Genomic DNA, 22814 nt, shown 5'->3' on the forward strand with positions numbered 1-22814 from the left:
AACACTCGACATTTCGATATATAGTCGACGTATTGTTAATTAACAATGGTAATCATTCTTAAGTCGATACGATATATCCTATTCTATGGTCGATACAATGACCTTGTCAGCAAATACAATTTTATCATTGAGTCAAATGCTGACTGACATTTTTCATACAAATTGTTAGTCCATTGTTTATATACTGAATCGACGACGGATATTTCCGTTATTTCCCGATCATGAAAAAGAGCACAGGGCGGGTGTGATCGGTCGGCAGGGGATGCTCACTCCTCCATGGCACCTGATCTCATCTCCGATGTTTTGGAGATCCGTGTTTGCTCTGCTTCTATTTTGTATTGTTTAATGGACTTTTTATCTTGAATACTGTTCGTTATCTCCATATGTTTCATGCATCTTAATATGATTCATGATTTCGGAACGTCTTAGTTAGGGTTTAGTAAAATTTTAACATTAGTACCGTGTAAAAGTAAAAACAAAACAAACAAGATACTATTAGAGAGAAACGGGATTTTCTTGAATATTTCAATAGATATCTATGCGTATTAGCATGATATAAAATTAGAAGTGATCCATGATGACTTGCAATAATAGTAAAAGCGGTTTTCACTATGTATTATAATTATAATAATTGAAGGAAATATAAGACCCAGAATACTGTATAAGAATGACAATTTCTATTAAATATATTTGTTGCACAATTTTCAAATAGAACATGCATTGCTGATATCTCTTATAGCTTTTCCTGAATATGAAAAAAATACTTGCTGTCAGGAATTATTAAGAATTTTTATTTTTTCCCACATCTATAATTTCCACTCTATGTTCTCAGAAACTATTGAAGATAGGAGTCTGAAACAGATAAGCTACAATACAATGAATAAATTATAAAATTGCTTTGAAGTATTCTTTGAGATTTAATAATTATTATTTTCCTTAAACAGTATATATTTTGCCAATAACCAATATATACTTCTAGCTAAGTACATGTACAACAAGATTTAAATTTTACTAAAAACATTTAAAAAATAATTCCAATCTTAATTTTATTTATTGCTTCTCTGTGTTTTGATTGGACTAGAACGAATCATGAAAAGATTTACACTTCGATAGATTGTTCAGTCAGAACTTCTTTCTTTACCTAGCGTGTATTGTTTAAAAAAGGAACAAACAGTTACTTCCAGTCTGTATTAGCTAACTATAATTGTTTTTCGAATTTTTTTCAGACTGATTTTCAACAATAAATGTCTTGAAAATCAAATACTGAAATGAGAGAAAATTTAGATGTAGCACTTTTTAATTTAACATTTCCAATAACCTTTACAGTTGAGCTATCTCCCTTGGACAATCTTTTTGTTGCAGTTAGTGAGTTTTCTATGATGTTGAGAACAACTCAGAGGCTACGGTACGACCTTACTCGTCAGTGGTTAAGACCATCCCTGTTGAAGCATCGACCTGCTACGCGATGGGAAATCAAGGTACACCCAATAGTCATGATTTAAATAATTGTTATTTTCACTGATTCAAACCACATGCATGCAAATGCATTAAATATGCAAAATTGAAAAAAAAAAACATTTAGAAAAAATACAGGCATAGAGGTCTTAAGGAGGAACAGGACCTTTAGCTGAAAAAATTCCTGTCAATGAATTTTTTTCGTATTTTTTATATTACTAATTTAATATGTACTTAACATTTTAAAACGGTCCTGTCATGGGATTTCTTGACTTATTTAAAAGACATCGCCCCACAAATACCGCCCTGTTTAGAGTTTGTATGGAGTTTTGATACTTCGTGTATATGGGCCCATAACGGAGTCCATAATGCAAATTTTTACGCACAAACGATAAATATGATAGACAACTCTATATACTAAAATACTTCAAAATATTCATAGTGTTTAAATTATCTGAAAGCAATTGTTTTAATTTTATATAGTATTTGGGTGGAATAATTTCTCCATTTTTCAAGGTAGCTTCAACGACAAAGTCCTCATTTGGAAAAAATTCTGTCAATAAATATTTCTAAATTTACGATTGAATGTCAGTCCTTCATCGTAATTATTTACTGCATAAATATCACAGGGTGAAGCTTACCTCAATATCGCACAGGACATCGTTGAATTACCCACGTAAGCATGATTAAAACGCTTCACGTTTGTATTTTCCGAGTGCGGGAAATCAACTGTGACGTCACACGAAAATATAAACATTCAAAATTATCTAAATAGAGAGAAGCTCTGTTAGTAAACACGATAAAATATTAATTTTAAAAATCTGCTTCAGAAATTTATCACGATACATTGAATTTGACCTGTTTATTATGAAATAAAACTGATTATGATAGGTGTGTGTACTCATCTCGCTGCACTGAGAATTCAAACACTACGTCTATGACGTCACATACTAAAGAGAAACAAATGTGTGGATTGGGCAATTTCACAATATCTGAATGATGGCAAGATCTTTACAAACTTTATTCATAATAATTTCTAAAATTAAATGTTTAAAAAACAATTTTAGAATTTAGAATTAAATTACACAAGAATTGTTGATTTTAACGTTTAACATGTATATCACCACCGATTATGACGTAATATATTCTGATATATCAACCATTTTTCGTCACAAGTGACCTATATAGTGACGTCATTTTCACATTGTGACGTCACAAACAAGGAGAAAAACTTTATTCAGCATATGCTATTTATAGACCTTGTGTATGGCTATGTGTTTACAGAATTTCATTCTAATATGAATTGTGGTTTTGTAGATATAGAGATAGTTCGCGAACTTTTTGATCACCCCTCGTAGCTCTCCGAAAAAATATATTGACAGGCCGGAGAGCTACAGTGCCACCCATTGAAAAAACTGTATATTTACTGCGCACAAAAAGTTGCTCTTAGTTCTTCTAAATTTTTTACCTCAATTGAAAAAGCCGATTTCCAAAAATTCCTTACTCCTCAATCAAGTATACTCATAGTTACTTCTGCACGAAGCGCATTGGACCGAATTATCTTGCAAACCTAAATGGCAGTATAAATAGACGAAATTTTCGAAGATCTCAATTCCGGGGCCAGGTGGGCTATCATTAACAAATATATACATTTGTGGTATCTCTCTGTTTTATAAACATACGGAGAACAAATATCTTCAATTCTGTATGAAGTTTGTCTGAGGTCAGAGGTCAATACGTGACCTAACCACACAGCGCAATAATATGTATCGGTGCATCAATAAAAAAAATGACTTGCTCTACTTGCTTTTCATGTATAAAGATGAACAAAATATGCAAGTAAAATAATAATCATTTTATTTACAACGTTAACAAGTATTTCATATAGCTGCAGATCTGTAGCGTTATGGTTTTATATACGTGTCTTTGGCCATAACGCTACAGATCCCATAATGCAAAGAAGTGCAATTTACGGCGCAATATTTTTTGCGCACTTTTGGGAGAATTTCTCCACTTTCCAGCATCGGTCAATAAGCTACCTTTCACACCCTAATTCTAGACACATTATTTAACTAATCTATATATTTTATCCATCTACCTACCCTTTATAGTCGTCTCTACAAGTGATAAACTCACTTGACTAAAATTATATGTTAGATTGCTAAAAATTCACTTCAAGCGAGTTTATTGTCTTTAGAGACAATTATAAATGGTTGGGAGGTGGATAAAACATAAATATTGGCTACAGAATGTGTCTAGAATTAGGGAGTGAAAGGTAGTTGATTAACCAATGCTAGAAAGTGGAGAAATTCTCCCCAAAAGCGCGCAAAAAATATTGCGCCGTAAATTGCACCTTTTTTGCATTACGGGATCTGTAGCGTTATGGTCAAAGACAAGTATATAAAACCATAACGCTACAGATCTACAGCTAGTATTTCATACAGCTTTTGGCTATCGATTTAACCTCTGTACCAATCGCATCATCTCGGGTCTTTCCGTCAGAGGTCGGAAAAACAACCTCGAATGTATTAACATCACCGGATGTTAAAAATTTATACATTTCCTGTTTATTCAAATATAGGATAGACGGAGTTAGATGTCCCTTCTATGGTATACTTTAGGTAATATCATTTCATTGAATAAAATCAATCTCCATATTCCACAGATAAAAGGTCTCCATGCATTTATTTCCAAGATCGTGAAAAAGGAGGGTTGTCATAGCGGCTACCATATACATTCGAGGTCGTTTCCGCTAGTCGGAAAGGCCCGAGATGTTGCGATTGACCTCTGTACATGGATAATATATCGATAGAAACTAGCGTTTTTTCAAGGTATTAGGGGTGTTATAGCCATGACCTTGCATATGACTAAATTAAGCATAGTTATAATGAACAACACTTTTTGAAAATAAAGCAAAACAGGTTTCTTTATTAATGTTAAATGTTAAATACCCCTCCCCCCTCTTTCGGCTAAACTCATGCAAAAAATAAATAAATAAAAAAAAAAAAACACACACAAAAAAAGTCACCCTGACCTTACCGAGAATAAATTATTTTTTCTCAAAACTGTTTTAATTTTATGTTACGAAAGCCTACAAGGGTCAAATTAGAAAATGAATAAAAAAAATTAAGTCGTAATAACGACTTTTTTATCTCGTAATAACGACTTTTTATCTCGTTATAACGACTTTCTAAAATCGTAATAACGACTTTCTAAAATCGTAATAACGACTTTTTATCTCGTAATAACGACTTTCTAAAGTCGAAATAACGACTTTTTATCTCGTTATTACGACTTTCTAAAGTCGTAATAACGACTTTTAATCTCGTAATAACGACTTTTTATCTCGTTATGACGACTTTCTAAAGTCCTAATAACGACTTTTAATCTCGTAATAACGACTTTTTATCTCGTTACTACGACTTTCTTAATTTATACAGTACATGTATTCGTCACATTGGGTATTACATTCTCAGACCCTGTGACTATGAGACCTATGACTCAGAGGCTCATGGGCTAACTGAAAGGGGGGGGGGGGCTAAACCAACAAAAAAACGTAAAACCAAATTTTATCTACATAGAAAAGTCTATTTTTGCAAAAAAAAGTTGGGGCGGGGGGTTATAAGCCCCTCTTGCCCCCCCCCCCCGGTTTAGAGCCTATGTGTGAATTAGATTTAAAAAAAATGTTTTGCGCATATTGGTACCTTTTTAAAGTTAATAATGCCCTTCCCCCCCCCCCCCCCCCCCAAAAAAAAAAAAAAACACAACACACAATCACACTCTCACGAAACGTACATTTTTTAGGATACACATGTAAGTTATGTTAAAACATAGTTTGTTATGAATTAATTTATATTTTGTTCTTGAACTATATATAACACCTTTTGAAAATTTCTACATTACATTGGGTTGCGTCACCCATTATCATATTTTAAGTTAAGCACTACTCGGCACACCTCGGCCGATTCGTACTTCATCTGATTTAGGCAACGGAATCAGCCAAGGTTTGCCGAATGGGAACATGCACATGCTGCAGTGTGATGTGTATTGAAAAAAAAAATCATTCTGTGTTATAATTAGATTATATTTCATGAAGTTGACATGGCCTATGACAGTCGGTAAGTACAAGTTTAAGTATAGATTGGGGTAAAATAAACCAAAATACAAGATAAGCTAGTGTTGTGAGATGTGTATTGTTTCATCATATATATTTTAGTAACATTAAGTTTCTTGAACATTCCAGAGTGGTCAACATGTTTGGTCATTTTATCTAGAACATTCTTAAATTTTGTGTATGTCCAGATTGTTCCAGTAATATCATGTTTCAACAATTTCTAGAATATTCTAGATTTATATTATTATATAAATACCCTGTCAATTCGATGCATAGAGATACTTCGTCGTATAAGCACTATTGAAATATAACTGGGATATATTTTCACTGTGACATTGTGTGCAGCAACGGACACTCTGATGTATGTATTTTTAGATTCTTGCTAAGTTTTTACTTTATGTTTGATATATTTATTATATATTACTGTAAATAAATTATTATTAAGTTTAAATTGTGTTATTGATCTTTGCTGGCATTTCGGGTAATTCTGACCCATAACAGAATTGGGGGCTCGTCCGGGATAAAGAATTTCTTGCACTTTTGCAGTTTATTGTCAGAATTTTGTTTATTGAACCTTTAGTTTGATTATAAGCCAGCAAAAATCAACATGGTATTTTCGGTCACAGACTTTCTTAGTTCACCGAGTGTTCAGCTGCAGGTTTTTGATACGTTAAAAAAAGGATGACTTGATTGCATTAGGTTTGCAGTTTGGGTTAGATGTTAAATCCTCTCAGAGAAAGCAAGACATTAAAATTAAGGTTGCAAACAAACTAGTAGAAGAAAACATCTTTGAAAAAAACGATCTTCCAAAATATACAGTTAAATCAGAGTTAGGCTCTTATAAAATGGCAGAATATCAGTTTCAATTAGAGTTAGAGAAAATGCGATTTGAAAGAGAAAAATTAAAAAGAGAAGAACGAGAGCGTGAACGAAAATTTGAATTAGACAAATTAGAAAGAGAAGAACGAGAGCGTGAACGAAAATTTGAATTAGACAAATTAGAAAGACAAGAGCACTTTGAGTTAGAGAAATTAAGATTACAGCACCAACCAGAACCGTCATTTGTCAAGAATGAATTTGACGCAGCAAAAAATATTAGGTTAGTTCCGAAATTTCAAGAAAAATCTGTAGACAAATATTTTCCCCAATTCGAAAAAGTCGCAGAGAATCTTAAATGGCCACAACACGTTTGGTCAACAATGTTACAAAGTGTACTGGTTAGCAAAGCAACTGAGGTATACTCTGCACTAGGAGTAGCTGAAAGTTCAGACTATGAGAAGGTCAAAGCAGCAATATTAAAAGCATATGAATTAGTACCTGAAGCATATAGACAAAAATTCAGAAAGTATAGGAAGTTTGATAATCAAACATTTGTTGAATTTTCACGAGAGAAAGAAGATTTATTAGATCACTGGTTTAGATCTAAGAAACTTGATAAAACTTTTGCTAATTTGCGCCAAGTCATCCTGGTAGAAGAGTTTAAGGAATGTGTTTCTCAAGGTTTGAAAACACAATTAGAAGATAAGAATGTGAAAACTCTTGAAGAGGCAGCAGTCATATCTGATACTTATGCTCTGTCTCATAAAAAGAATTTTGTATCAAGATCTCAGACTAGCAGTAATTCTACCAATTCAGACATATAAAAAGAGTGGTTCAGGGTCTCAGTCTTCCACAAGTTCCCAGTCTCCATCCCAAGGTGTTTTTAAGTCCGGTCCAGGACGTGTTGAAGGATCGTCTGGAATAGGGTCGCTTCCTACTTGTAGTTATTGTAAGAAAAAAGGTCATCTGATCAATGAATGCTTTAAACTTAAGAGAAAAAATGATTTTGATAAAACTCAACCACACGCTTGTGCGGAAGTAAGAGGTGATAGAGAAGCCTTAGTTTCGATTTGTTCTGACACTCCTGATGTCCAGGGTTCACAGTCCAGTTCTATTGATTCTATGGAGGATTATAAGCCCTTTATGTCTCAGGGATTTGTTTCACTCGGTGACTCTAGTGAAATAAAACCTGTCCAGATTTTGAGAGATACTGGTGCTGCACAGACGTTATTGTTAGAGGGCGTGCTTCCTTTGTCTGAGCAGACTTCTACTGGTGGGTCAGTTTTATTACAGGGTGTGGAGCTAGGCGTCATTGATGTTCCCCTGCATAGAATTAGTTTGAAGTCAGATTTAGTTACTGGACCTGTTATCGTAGGTGTTCGACCTACTCTTCCCGTTCCAGGCATTTCTTTGTTGTTAGGCAACGATTTAGCTGGTGGGAAGGTTGTACCTGATCCTATAGTTTGTGAGAAAATCACTTCCAATGTCATGTGCGATGATGAAGATGATGACATTTATCCAGCCTGTGCTGTTACTAGAGCGATGGCCAGAAGACGAGAAATGGAGGCAGACCATACTCAAGCCTTTGACGAGACGAATTCCTCTGTTGATATTGATTTGAATGACACTTTCTTATCTGACCTTGATGGCACTCAGACAAGCATGGAACCACACAATATCAAGAAGCAAAAAAAGAAAGAACTTTTACCAAAATTTGGTGGTGAGGATGATGAGTTGCATCCACTAGTTAGCCAAGGCAAGGACATCCTCAGCCGAGAACTTTTACTCTCTGAACAACATAAAGACCCTGATATCATTCAACTTAGTAAGAGGGCACTTCCAACAGAAGAGGCTACTAAAGTTGGAGAATGCTTCTATATGAAAGATGGCATCTTTATGCGAAAATGGCGACCACCTGACGCTTCTCCAGATGAAGTGTGGCGTGTTGTTCACCAGATAGTGGTCCCAGCTGCTTATCGTCGAGATGTCATGAGTTTAGCTCACGATACACCTATGGCTGGTCATTTAGGTATCAATAAGACATAATAGGATTTTGAGTCATTTTTATTGGCCTAAGCTAAGAAAGGATGTTTTGAAGTTTTGCAAGTCATGCCATGTCTGTCAGATGGTAGGTAAACCAAATCAGAAGATACCATCTGCTCCTCTCCAACCCATTCCAGCTTTTGAAGAACCGTTTAGTCGAGTGTTGGTGGATTGTGTAGGACCTTTGCCTAGGACCAGATCTGGAAACCAGTATTTACTTACCATTATGTGTACATCCACTCGATTTCCTGAAGCCATACCTCTTAGGAATATAAAGGCAAAGAGCATAGTTAAGGCCCTAACCAAGTTTTTCAGTTTTGTAGGAGCACCTAAGGCAATTCAGTTGGATCAAGGGTCAAATTTTATGTCTGAGTTGTTCCAGCGAGTCATGCATGAGTTGGGTATAAGGCAATATAGATCAACTGCTTATCATCCTGAGTCCCAGGGAGCGCTAGAACGTTTTCATCAAACCCTAAAAACAATGCTGAAGACCTATTGTTACCAGTATGAGAAAGACTGGGATGAAGGGGTTCATCTTGTACTATTTGCTGCACGAGAGGCAGTCCAGGAGTCTCTTGGGTTTAGTCCTTTTGAATTGGTGTTTGGTCATACGGTTAGGGGTCCTTTGAAATTGTTGAAGGAAAAGTGGCTGGCTGAGACTAGTGATCTTAATCTTTTAGATTATGTCTGATTTCAAAGAAAAACTTTACAATGCTTGTAAATTAGCACAAGAAAATTTGAAGAATTCTCAGATGAAAATGAAAATGTGGTATGACAAAGATGCCAGAAATAGGGTGTTTAAGCCAGGTGATAAGGTTCTTGTATTTTTACCTATTCCTGGTCATCCTTTACAGGCCAGATTTTATGGCCCTTATGAAATTGAAAGCAAGATCAGTGATGTAAACTATGTAGTTAAGACACCAGGTCGACGTAAAGAGAAATGGGTTTGTCACATTAACATGTTAAAAGAGTATTTTGAAAGGTGTGACCGAAATTCTGTAAAACCAGTTTCCACTTTAGCCAATGCTAAGACTGTTCAAAATTGTATTGAAAGTGATACGAGTAAAGAAATATTGTAATCAGAGTGTCCGCTTGAAAAACTCAGAAATTTTGGCTGATTTTGATGCCAAACTTTGACATTTGAACATTCACCAAAAAGAACAAGTTAAAAACTTGATGAATGAGTATCATCAAATCTTTTCGGATGTTCCAAAGAAAACTAATGCAGCTTGTCATGATGTCATAGTGAGTGACGTTCTGCCTATCAAACAACATCCGTACCGTCTGAATCCAATAAAATTGCAGTACCTAAGAAGGGAAGTGCAGTACATGTTGGACAATGACATTGTTGCACCTAGTAAAAGTGATTGGAGCTCACCGTGTATTCTTGTACCAAAACAGGACGGTTCGTACCGATTATGTACAGACTTTAGAAAGGTGAATTCTGTTACCAAAACTGATTCATATCCAATACCTAGAATCGATGACTGTATTGACAACATTGGAAACGCGAAATTGGTCAGTAAATTTGACCTGTTGAAAGGCTACTGGCAAGTACCGTTAACAGAAAGAGCAAAAGAAATATCTGCTTTTGCTACACCTGATGGACTTTAACAGTATAAAGTAATGCCTTTTGGCATGAAAAACGCACCGGCTACATTCCAAAGAATGATTCACTCCCTTCTTCAAGACCTTGAGGGATGCGAGGCCTACATTGATGATGTCGTCATATACAGCAACACATGGGACGAACATCTCCGAATCATGCGTGCTTTATTTGACATTTTAGCTAAAGCAAACTTAACTGTGAATCTTGAGAAGAGTGAATTTTGTCATGCTTATGTAGAGTATTTAGGTCATAAAGTAGGTCAAGGTTATGTTACACCCATTATGGCTAAAGTGGAAGCTATTGCAAAGTTCCTGATTCCTACAAACAAGAAAGAATTAATGAGGTTTTTGGGCATGGCTGGGTTTTACAGAAAATTTTGTCCAAATTTTTCCTCAGTTGTTAGTCCACTTACAAATCTTTTACAAAAGAGGGTTAACTTTGAATGGACAAAGGACTGTGAAAAATCCTTTCATAAAATCAAATCTGTCCTTATGAGCAACCCAGTTCTGTCAACTCCAGATTTTTCTAAGCAATTTAAGCTTACTGTTGATGCTAGTGATGTTGGAATCGGGGCAGCTTTGTTTCAAGAACATAGTGATAAGGTAGATAGAGTTGTTTCTTATTTTTCAAAGAAACTTACAAAATGTCAACAAAAGTATTCCACCATTTAAAAGGAATGCCTTGCTTTGTTGTTAGCCTTACAGCATTTTGATGTTTATCTGAATGTTACTTTGCATCCAATTCTTGTATATACGGATCAAAACCCCCTGACATTTTTGCATAAATTGTCAAACAAGAATCAAAGACTGACTAGATGGAGTTTGTTGTTACAAGAATACAACATAACAATTAAGCATATAAAAGGCAAAGACAATGTTATTGCAGACGCCTTGTCAAGAGTATCGTAAACATACTAGATTTTGTATTAATGTACATGTTTTACAATTAAAGTTTTTCATTGACATTCAAACTTTTTAAGGGGGGAGGTGTTGTGAGATGTGTATTGTTTCATCATATATATTTTAGTAACATTAAGTTTCTTGAACATTCCAGAGTGGTCAACATGTTTGGTCATTTTATCTAGAACATTCTTAAATTTTGTGTATGTCCAGATTGTTCCAGTAATATCATGTTTAAACAATTTTTAGAATATTCTAGATTTATATTACTGTATAAATACCCTGTGAATTCGAATCATACTTCGTCGTATAAGCACTATTGAGATATAACTGGGATATATTTTCACTGGGACATTGTGTGCAGCAACGGACACTCTGATGTATGTATTTTTAGATTCTTGCTAAGTTTTTACTTTATGTTTGATATATTTATTATATATTACTGTAAATAAATTATTATTAAGTTTAAATTGTGTTATTGATGTTTGCTGGCATTTCGGGTAATTCTGAACCATAACACTAGAGATTAAAGTTCAAAGATCATCGCATGCCACAGTTTTCAGTTTCACATTGTGAAGTTATCTCCCGTTGTCGATGTGACATTCAGTTACTGGTGCAGATCCAGATTTTTTTTCAGGAGGGGGGGAGGAGGGTTACACATTAGTCAAAAAAATGCCAGCCCAGAATTTTCTCACAAGCAAAGAAAAAAACTGAAAACAAAATAAAAACAATTGATAGTGGGGTCGTGGGGTCAATGTTTTTTAAGGGGGATGATGTCCAAAGTCATTTTTTATTTGCATCAGTATATAGTCTTATATAAATAACAAAACAAAACAAACTCCAGGGGGGGGGGGGGGGGGGGGGGGGGGGAGGGCAATCTTCCTAGCCACTCCCTCTCCCTGAAATTGCAATTGAACTTGTGACTTCAAAATAGAACTTTTTTCCATTTGACTTTATATAAATGTATATTTTGTTTTTTGTGTTTATAAATAATAATGTCTGTCTGTTTGTCTGCATAAATTTGATCAGTAGTTTGGCTTAAATTTTGATCAGTAGGTGCCAGGGCTTCATGCTTAACATGTGTATTCATTGTGAACTTTCAAAAGGTATAAATATGTTGACCTTGGCCCTAGAGTTGACACCCTCTGCTCACTCATATAAAATGTTGCTTGAACTTTAACAATTTTCCAAAAGAAATGTATTTTATAAATAAAATACAAACAATTATAGCATAGCTTGCGGGGAAAATTTGAAAAAAAAGACTTCACCTTGTCAAATCTATAAAGGAATAATGGACATTTATGTCATTAAGAGTTATCTCTCTTATCAGAGTATCAATGAGCCTTAAAAAATTAATATTGGCAATTAACTTTTAAACAGGAAGTACTAGGGATTTCTTTGTATTTCACACGTGTATTCCTTGTTACAAGACTTTCTTTTGATACCAACAATTTTAACCCTTTGACCTTGACCTATAAGTTTGACATACATTTGAGAAACTTCAACCTTCACCATAAGCTGCCGTACGTGCACGTGGGCATCAGTGTTTAACAAACACATCTTGTCTTCATTATTTTTAAGTGGCGGTGTCTCCATATGAGGGAAAAATTTCCGAGAGAGATGTTTTCACAACAAACTTAACATACTTTTCAAAATGTTGCATTTGCTTATAAATTTTCATTGAGAAGAGATATAACTTTCACATTTGACATGTACATTACTCCCAAGAATTCAAGATGTTTCCCACCATGCTATGATTTTTTACCCTATGATGGTGATGTTTTACCTATTTTCAAAATATTTAACTCCTAAAAGATGATCAGGCTACTGAGTAAAATGTAGAAGGAGTTCTGAGAAGATGGGGCTTTTTGCATTAAAAAACATCATTTTTTGACCCCCATTTATCCCCTGAGGCAAAATCAAAATTCCGAAACCTTACTGCACATCTACATGACACCACCAACCATCTCCCAAAAGATGATTAGGCTGCTGAGTAAAATGTAGAGGGAGTTCAGAGAAGACAGAGCTTTTGCTTAAAAAACGTCATTTTTCGACCCCAATTTGACCCCCCGGGGCAAAATCAAACTTCCAAAACCTTACTGCACATCTACATGACACCACCAACAATCTCACAAAGGATGATCAGCTGCTGAGTAAAATGTAGAAGGAGTTCAGGGAAGATAGGCCTTTTTGCATTAAAAAACGTCATTTTTCGACCCCCATTTGACCTCCCGGGGCAAAATCAAAATTCCGAAAATATACTGCACATCTACAAGACACGACCAACCATCTCCCAAAAGATGATTAGGCTGCTGAGTAAAATCTAGAAGGAGTTCAGGGAAGACGGGCCTTTTTGAATAAAAAACGTCATTTTTCGACCCCCTTTTGACTCCCAGGGGCAAAATCAAAATTCCAAAACCTTACTGCACATCTATATGACACCATCAACCATCTCCCAAAAGGTTTTTAGGCTGCTGAGTAAAGTGGGGTATTTTTTTGTGGAGCGATTATTTTAGGGTTTTGACGATTTGTTCCTATTGCAAACATGTTGAATAAGTGTACAAAATATAAATTGTGAAAAAATTGTCAAATAAGCCCCGGGTTTAATAACGGAGGTGGGGGAGGGGGGGGGGGGGGGTCCTGTCCACAAGTACCTGTGATATGCATCATATAGTGAAAAAAGTACTGCATATAATGGAGGTTGTACACGATATAATAAACTACTTCATATAATTAAAATAGTACCGCATATAATGAAGGAAACACTGCATATAATGTTCAATCCTCATATAAGACAGTCCCGGTGTTCCATATTTTATAATAAAACTTATCTTTACATGAAATCATGTAAAAGTGGGTCAAGCTCCAAGGTCAAGGTCAAAAGGTCGAATTTGTTGATACCCAAAGAAAGGTCTTGTCACACGAAATACACATATGAAATATGAAAGTCATTGCTCCACTAAATCAGAAGTTATGAGCAAGGTTAAAGTTTTTGCGGACAAACAGACAAACAGGGAGACAGACAGACAGGCGGACGGACACAACAAAAACTATATACCCCCGAAACTTCGTTTACGGGGGCATTAAAACTTATGACAATGTTCTTAGTAAGATCAGTAATTTAAGACTTTTATCAAAAAAAAAAAAAAAAAAAAAACTAGATAAAAGGGAAAAAAATTGCTGCAAGACTCATAATATTTGATTTATTTAATTATCAAGTTAAAGTAAACGCCACTGAATTTCGACGTGACTTTAATTCACAGTCGCAGTGGTAAGGCTTTGCACGTTTCAAGATTGTCAATCATTTGTCGCCTAAAGTTTTTAATTAAAGATGCCATTCCCAAATCGCTGAGAATTTCATCTACGACACTTTTCTCTCCCGCAAATTTAGTGCTTGCGGAACGCGGAAAATACGTTTTGCTCATATAAAGGCCAAGGATACCCGTGTTCGCATAACGTAATACATGTAGTGAATCGACATAATGCAGAAGAGTGCGCACAGTATGAATGAGCTTTTCACATCAGTTAATAAAAACTAAGATGGTTTTTTAGCATGAGAAGATAATTTCATATTATGGAATGGAGGATTGGCATATATACATATAAGACATATATTCATATCACGTTATAAAATATTGACGTAGTGTATTTAATATTTTAGCATCACATAAATGTACTACCAACGCAATATAAAGAGCGTCTATATTATTTATGAAAACATCTACCTAATGTAATACAATGTTGATATTATATATATATATATATATAGAGAGAGAGAGAGAGAGAGGGAGAGAGAGAGAGAGAGAGAGAGAGAGAGAGAGAGAGAGCACAAAGAAATTCACTTTTACATGGATACATGGATACCCACTTCCGCCCCAGCCCGAGGTTGAACTCTCGACCTTCGAAAACTAATGTTAAAATAACTATATCTCACTTCTATTCTCAATGACCGTGTAGTGTAGGGCAGCGCCGCGAGAATTCCATCGGTATCGAACTTAAGGTTTCTGACTTGCCTAGATAGCCGAGCGGTCTAGCGCGCTGTTCCTGCACTGCTAGGTGACAGATTCCGAAGGTCGAGAGTTCAACCCCGGGCTGGGGCGGAAGTGGGTATCAATGTAAAAGAGAATTTCTTTGTGCTTTCTATATTAATATGTTTCACTTAGGGCAGTTATGTTAGTTTAAGAGTTGTTGTAAAATGTGCTTTTATATATATATATATATATATATATATATATATATACACTACATTTACATCATGTAAATTGATGTTCATATAATGGTACGATTTTTTACATAATGTAAATAAGAATTAACAAGACTTTAAGATATGATAACCTAACTAATGGCTTTTGCGAATTCATGAAATAGAGATTTGACGAAATGTAAAGAGCCATTTACACTATGTATGAACTTTTGATATTATGTAATGGTTTGTGACATAATGTATCCATAGTTTTATACGATCGGGCAGCGATGACATTCAATAGTGGACCTAACGCTATAGATGAGTTTACATTAAAAAATCCTTTTCACATAATACTATGTCCTGTTGACTTGAGGTACGTAAGATTAGTCTTTATGTATAGCACATATTTACATCACATAATGATCAATCAATCTAAAGCAATACTTAGTTAACAAAATATGACTATGTCTTTAAATCATGTAAAAATCTAAATGTCACAAATAGTTGACGCAATTTAATAGAAAACTGGGGTAATGCAATTTTAATCAACCTAACGTAATAATGAGTTGAAATAACATAACTATATTTTTATACAATGTATAAAGCTTTTAACTAGAATGTCATAATGAGATGATATTTTGTACTGTAACCTTGATGCAAATGTAATGGTAGTATGTGTAAATGTCATAAAGAATTGACATAATGTAATGGAAGGTTGACACGATTCAATAGTAGTGTGGGATAATATCATAAAGAGTTGACATAATATAATGGAAGGTTGACACAATGCAGTAGTAGTGTGAGTTAATGTCTTAAAGAGTTGACGAAATGTAATGGAAGGTTGACACAATGCAATAGTAGTGTGAGTAAATGTCATAAAGAGTTGACATTATGTACGAGGGTTGTCCCAAAATTCCGTAGACAAGCGTTGTTTTGTAGGAACCCTAAGTCATACATTAATGAAATTTCGTATATAGATTAAACCAACACTATCTAATAAATCTATGGACAAATATGGAGTAACTAAGCAAATTATTCCAATTTAAAAGACAAATTTCATTGTCTGATGTAGGAAGGCGGCGCAATACCCAAAAGTTGCTATTAAAATTTGGTATATTATATTTAAAATCGTACGGAAAAGTGATTACTACCCTGTGATTTTTGAATGGAAGTGAAAATTCTCAATACTGTTTTATTAACTATATTTCTTCAAATTTTGGTGTTTGTGCCTTGATAAAGATGAATTTTATAACGTTTTATAAACATTGGGTTGAAATCCAACTTTTTGAAAAATGGCGCATTGAAGTATGTTCAAATATTTTGAACCTAAATTAACTCTTCCAAAAGTGTCCCAGTCATAAATATTTGGTAGACTAGGAACCTATTTCTTGTCCTTAGTATTTAAAATGACTAAAACGGTTTCTCTATGTATATGTGAATAACAGTAACTTAAATAAAAGACAGGACTAAGAAATGGGAAAGAGGTCCGTTGTGCAACTCCATAAGAGAAAACAGACGAAAAGCCCGTAGAAATATAGCGTTTTCAAATAATAATTATTTCATACCTGTACATGCATATACTTTGTTTACATTTTTAAATGTTTGATCATATCATAGTAATTAAGATTTTTTACATTTATAATTATAGCCATTTCGTTTAATTTAAGAATTTTATTCTGGTAATTGAAATATTTTCTCCAAAACTTGAACCGTTGACATTTGTATTTTTTGACGTTGCAGATTGCTCCGGGTGTAAGAGAACGATACCACTTTAAATCATATAACTCGAAAAGTTTTCAAGTAAACATGATAAAACTTCATAATTTATCTACCAATAACTAGCCTTATCCACCCTGAAAATTTTATAAAGATACATTAATTTCTTTAAAAGATATGAGCCCAGTCTACGAAATTTTGGGACAACCCTCGTAAAGGAAAGTTCACGCAATGCAATACATAGAAGTGTGAGTCAATATCGTATATAGTTGACATAATGTAATAGAAGGTTGACACAATGCAAAAGTAGTGTGAGTAAATGTTATATAGAGTTGACATAATATAATTCAAGGTTGACACGATTCAATAGTAGTGTGAGTTAATATCAAAATGAATTGACATTATGTAATGATAGGTTGACAAAGTGTAATTGTTGTTTAATTAAATGTCATGAACAGTAAACATAACGAAATTCAAATTGAAGAAATATAATTGTAGTATGTGTAAATGTTATAAAGTGTTGACATACTGTAAAGGAAGGTTGACACAATGTAATAGTGGTGTGAGATTATGTCATAAAGAGTTGACATAATGTAATGGAAGGTTGATCAATGCAAAAGTAGTGTGAGAAGATGTCATATAGAATTGACATTATGTAAATGGTGCCTGTTTTGGAGGGTTACAGTTAGGGCTGTGTATTGAGCCAAAAATTTCGATACGATACGATACAATATTTTTTAAATCGTTATCCGATATATTGGATTCTGAAACAAGTCCATCAGAAAAAGCTTCTAAATCATTTTAATGCAAACATTTAATAACAATTAAGTGTTTTATTACCCAATTTATATTTCTTCTCTCATTGTCTTAAAAAATAACACTTTAATTCAAATTTTTGATGACAGTAAAATTAACATGTTAAAAAAAATTCTCTTTGTATTTTGTAATAATTATAAAAACTGTGTTATTTCCTTAGAAATTATATAATTATTGAAGGTTTTGATTCAAAAAAGTAAAATATAATGTTTGGGTAATTGAAATTCCCATCTTTTAAACAGAATTTGAAGAAAAAATGTCTGTCCGATACGTATTGGAAGTTACGTTTCGATACGATATTTTTCTTGAATATCGATACTTATCGATATATCGATATATTGATACAGCCCTAGTTACAGTTGAAATTGACACCCATAGGAAAACCATTGTCAACCGACGCGTCAGCGGAGGGGTGTCAATTTCAACTGTTACCCTCCAAAACAAGCACCATTTATATTATTATACTGAATGTCTTCTTGATTTACTATGTCAGCAATACAAATGATCGATCGCCTTTTTGTTCACGTTTAGAAAGCTTTCAAACTCCCCGCTACTTCGAAAAAGATTTTACTGACCTCTTTATTGTTTATTTGATACACTACGAGTCCTTTATCATCTAAAGTTTCGTTATTTCTGCACTCACAAGCATGTTTCATCTGTCGTTTGTTGTTTTCAAGTAAGCTACATCGGACGCAAGCTTTTATTGACGTCAAGTTTATTCCGGTTCTTTCAAACGCGCAACTGACGTTGTGAGAATTCTACGGTCAACCGTTCGCGCATAATTTCCACGCATGTGGCATTACCGTTGTGTTACCCGTTGTTAAGAGTGTTGCTAAGGCTGAAGGTTATAGAACAGATTGTTAACTGCGTCTAAACCAATCAGATTTTAGTATTTAACATGAAAGTATAATAAAATGTAATGGAAGTTTGACACAATGTAATAGTAGTGTGAGTAAATGTCATATAGAGTTGACATAATGTAGTAGAAGGTAGACACAATGAAAAGGTAGTGTGAGTAAATGTCATTCAGAGTTAACATAATGTAATAGAAGGTGACACAATGTAATAGTAGTGTTAGTAAATGTCATATAGAGTTGACATAATGTAATGGAACTTTGACAAAATTTAGTTTGAGTTAATGTATTAAAGAGTTTACATAATATAATGGAAGGTTGACACAATGTAATAGTAGTGTGAGTAAATGTCATATAGAGTTGACATAATGTATTATTATACTTTCATGTTAAATACTAAAATCAGATTGGTTTAGACGCAGTTAACAATCTGTTCTATTACCCCCAACCTTAGCAACACACGTGACAACAAGTAACACAACGGTAATGCCACATGCGAGAAAATTATGCGCGTACGTAGAAATTTCACTTCAGTGTTTGTATAATTCTTTTAGAGCTGGTTCTTACTAGTATGTTTATTTCTCCGTACATCGGACACAAATAAACAATGCATCGGACACTTTCCGACGCAAAGGTAATCACTACCATTTTCATACAGAACCCAACTGACAGCTGTTTTTTTGCGGAAATAGAAAATAAAAACTCTAAATTTTCAGTCAAAATACAAGTTATCAATATATGACGTCTAGAATCTGACTCAATTTATTTCTCCAAACCAGACTATCTTATCCCATGAGAAAAGGCGCGAATTACAGCATTACGAGCATTTTGAAGCATTTCTAAGGCAAAGTGAGGCATCTTGAATCGTACCACATTCGTGCAACGATATCGTCAATTAAATTTAAGTTGAGGGTTATTTCTTAGATAAAATATAAAAGTATATCTATATCAAGGATTTTAAAGCACTGTGATAAAGGTATGATATTTTTTCGGTCGAAATACCGTCTGTCCGATGCATGGTGAATAATGTCCGATCCATGGTGAATTCTGAGTTATTTAGAAAAAAATCGATTTTTGGTGATATTTTCTAAATAAAAGGCATATAATTGTGTCCTAAATTTATATTTTTAATCACACACTAAGTGTTAAGCTCCATTTTCCGTCGGTAGCGATATCGCTAGAACGTGTTGAAGTACAAGGATGTCCGATGCTTGGTGAATTCAACCTAGTTCGTGAGTTTACTCAGGTGGCCTATTGCCATCCGTTTTCGTCCGTCGTCGTGCGTTGTGCGTTAACATTTGAACATTTTCAGCTTCTTCTCTGCAACCACTGAACCAATTTCAACCAAATTTGGCACAAAGCATCTATGGGTGAAGGGGAACAGAAATTGTGAATTTCACGATCCCTGCCCCCCTGGGGCCTGAGGGGTGGGGCCAAAACCACTAAAATTAATGCAATCTTTAAAAATCTTCTTCTTGACTCCTGGACATCAAGCAGTCAAACTGTTTGCATGATTGTAATCAGCATTGAGTCCTCTACCAAAATTGTGAAATTCATGGCCCTGAGGTCAGGGGTTCTAGTGCTAGGGTGGGCTAAATAAGTATATAGTGAAAATGCATTATTTCTTTGAAAATCTTTTTTCTGCTCCTGGGCCTTAAATAAACCAACTTAGTGCATAGTTATGATGAGCAAGAGTGCCTCTACCAAAATTGTGAATTTTATGGCCCCAGGGTCAGGGGTTCTGGTGTTAGGGCAAGGCTCTATTGATTATGTAGTGAAAATACATGAATTCGTTGAAAATCTTCTTCTCTGCTCCTAGGTATAAAATAAACTAACTAAATGCATAGTTATGATGAACAAGAGTTCCTCTACCAAAATTGTGAATTTTATGGCCCCAGGGTCAGGGATTCTGGTGTTTGGGCGGGGCTCTATTGATTATATAGTGAAAATACACGAATTCTTTGAAAATTTTCTTCTCTGCTCCTAGATATTAAATAAACTTACTAAGTGCATAGTTATGATACGCAAGAGTGCCTCTACCAAAATTGTGAATTTATGGCCCCAGGGTCAGGGGTTCTGGTGTTAGGGTGGGGCTCTATTGATTATATAGTGAAAATACACGAATTCTTTGAAAATCTTCTTCTTTATTCCTGGGTATTGAATAGACTAACTACGTGCAGAGTTATGATGAGCAAGAGTGCCTCTACCAAAATTATGAATTTTATGGCCCCAGGGTCAGGGGTTCTGGTGTTAGGGCAAGGCTCTATTGATTATGTAGTGAAAATACATGAATTCTTTGAAAATCTTCTTCTCTGCTCCTAGGTATAAAATAAACTAAATAAGTGCATAGTTATGATGTGCAAGAGTGCCTTTATGAAAATTGTGAGTTTTATGGCCCCAGGGTCAGGGATTCTGGTGTTAGGGCGGGGCTCTATTGATTATATAGTGAAAATACATGAATTCTTTGAAAATCTTCTTCTCTGCTCCTAGGTATTAAATAAACTTACTAAGTGCATAGTTATGATGAGCAAGAGTGCCTCTACCAAAACTGTGAATTTTATGGCCCCAGAGTCAGGGGTTCTGGTGTTAGGGCGGGGCTCTATTGATTATATAGTAAAAATACATGAATTCTTTGAAAATCTTCTCCTCTGCTTCTTGGTATTAAATAAACTTACTAAGTGCATAGTTATGATGAGCAAGAGTGCCTCTACCAAAATTGTGAATTTTTTGGCCCCTGGGTCAGGGGTTCTGGTGTTAGGGCAGGGCTCATTATATAGTGAAAATACATTAAATCTTTGAAAAATTTCTTCTTCGCTCCTGGGTATTAAGCAGATGAACTACCTATATGGTTATGATGAGCAAGAATGCCTCTTTAAATATGATAAATTTTATAGCCCCAGGGTCAGGGGTTCTGGTGTTAGGGCGGGCCTCTATTGATTATATAGTGCAAATGCATTAAATCTTTGAAATTTTTCTTCTTTGTTCCTGAGTATTAAGCAGATGAACTACCTATATAGTTATGATAATCTTCCAGAAAGTGGAATTTCAAAGCCCCAGGGTCTGGGGTTCCATAGAGGGGGGGGGGGGGAGGAGCTGTATGTATATACTGAAAATATAATATATAATGAATTCTTTGAAACCTGCTCCTTGGTATTAATCAAATATTTTTGAAAAGCAAGAATGCCTGTTCAAAAATTGTGCAATGTGTGGATCTAGGCCTAAGGGTCAGGGGTTCATGTGTGGTAGGGACACTACTAATTATTGCTGAATATTACTGATTAGTTGAAATGCATTTTTTGTTCCCCTACCCTGCCTATGGGTATTAAGTAACCAAACTAAGCAACTGCTAAGGTATAGTCATGATGACCAATGGACTGCCAGCTCTTTCAAAATTGTGAATGCCATAGCATCTGGCTTTAAATATGAATCAAATTCAATCACTGAAAAGTTGTTGCATAATGCTCAGGTGACCTATAAGGCCCATGGGCCTCTTGTTTCGAAATCGGTGCTATTCTTAGAAGTTGGAAAATCCCTTGTAGGAATACATCATATTGACTGCATATTTTGTCAAACTAAATTATAGTAAGGTGTTTTCTTACTGAATCACTGTCTTGTTAGTATAGTATGCCAGGGCATCAACAACAGTGGGAAACATGGGATAATTTGCATAACGGGCGAAGCCCTTTATGCATAAATTATCCCATGTTTCCCACTATCGTTGATGTCCCTGGCATAATATACTAACTAGACAGTGATTCCTTATATTTCCATTTCATTGTGAAATAAAATTGTAGATTTAGTCTTTAACAAGCCCCTAGACGTATACCCATAAATCAACAAGAATAGATATGGGTTGCCCCATATCCAAAGATATTCGACTGTTAGATTTAATATGTTTAACAGTGTTTATAATGACGTTAATAAAAAAAAATGCACTGTCTAATTATGGAACTGTTGTAAATATCGTGATTCCATAGCATTACGGTCACCCAGTCTCCTAACAAACAGTACACATAGGCCTAGATGTACCTGTAGCGTTGGTCTACACACGTGCAATGGAGCTGTCACACGCATCCAGCGAGCTCGGAGAAACACGTTTTGTTTTGCCGAGAAGTTACGGTGTCAGACAAAACTTTTCTTTTCTTAATTAGATCATATAAATACGAATTCTAATTAATAAAAATTATACAATCCCTGTTGAACTTTATATAGTTTGTTCTAGATAACATTTTCATCTGCAACAACTTGTGTTTATAATGGCCGGGTTGGGAAAATCAGGTCCGGGTCGGAAAATTCTAAACTG

At 34.8% G+C, this 22814-nt stretch overlaps 1 protein-coding gene across 1 annotated transcript in view; it reads left to right on the plus strand.

The window, feature by feature from the left end:
• The first annotated feature begins 1330 nt into the window (after nt 1–1330).
• The window catches only part of LOC134264804 (uncharacterized), a 194911-nt gene continuing 173427 nt past the window's right edge, over nt 1331–22814 (plus strand). The window contains exon 1 of the mRNA XM_062747082.1: nt 1331–1478. Within this exon, the coding sequence (XP_062603066.1) occupies nt 1377–1478 (102 nt within the window). The 5' untranslated portion in view covers nt 1331–1376. The remainder of the gene's footprint in view (nt 1479–22814) is intronic.

Source organism: Saccostrea cucullata, unplaced genomic scaffold (genome assembly GCF_032062105.1).
Source record: "Saccostrea cucullata isolate Sc308-1 unplaced genomic scaffold, CSIRO_AGI_Scuc_v1 ctg863, whole genome shotgun sequence".
In the NCBI taxonomy this organism is placed as follows: Eukaryota; Metazoa; Mollusca; class Bivalvia; order Ostreida; family Ostreidae; genus Saccostrea; species Saccostrea cuccullata.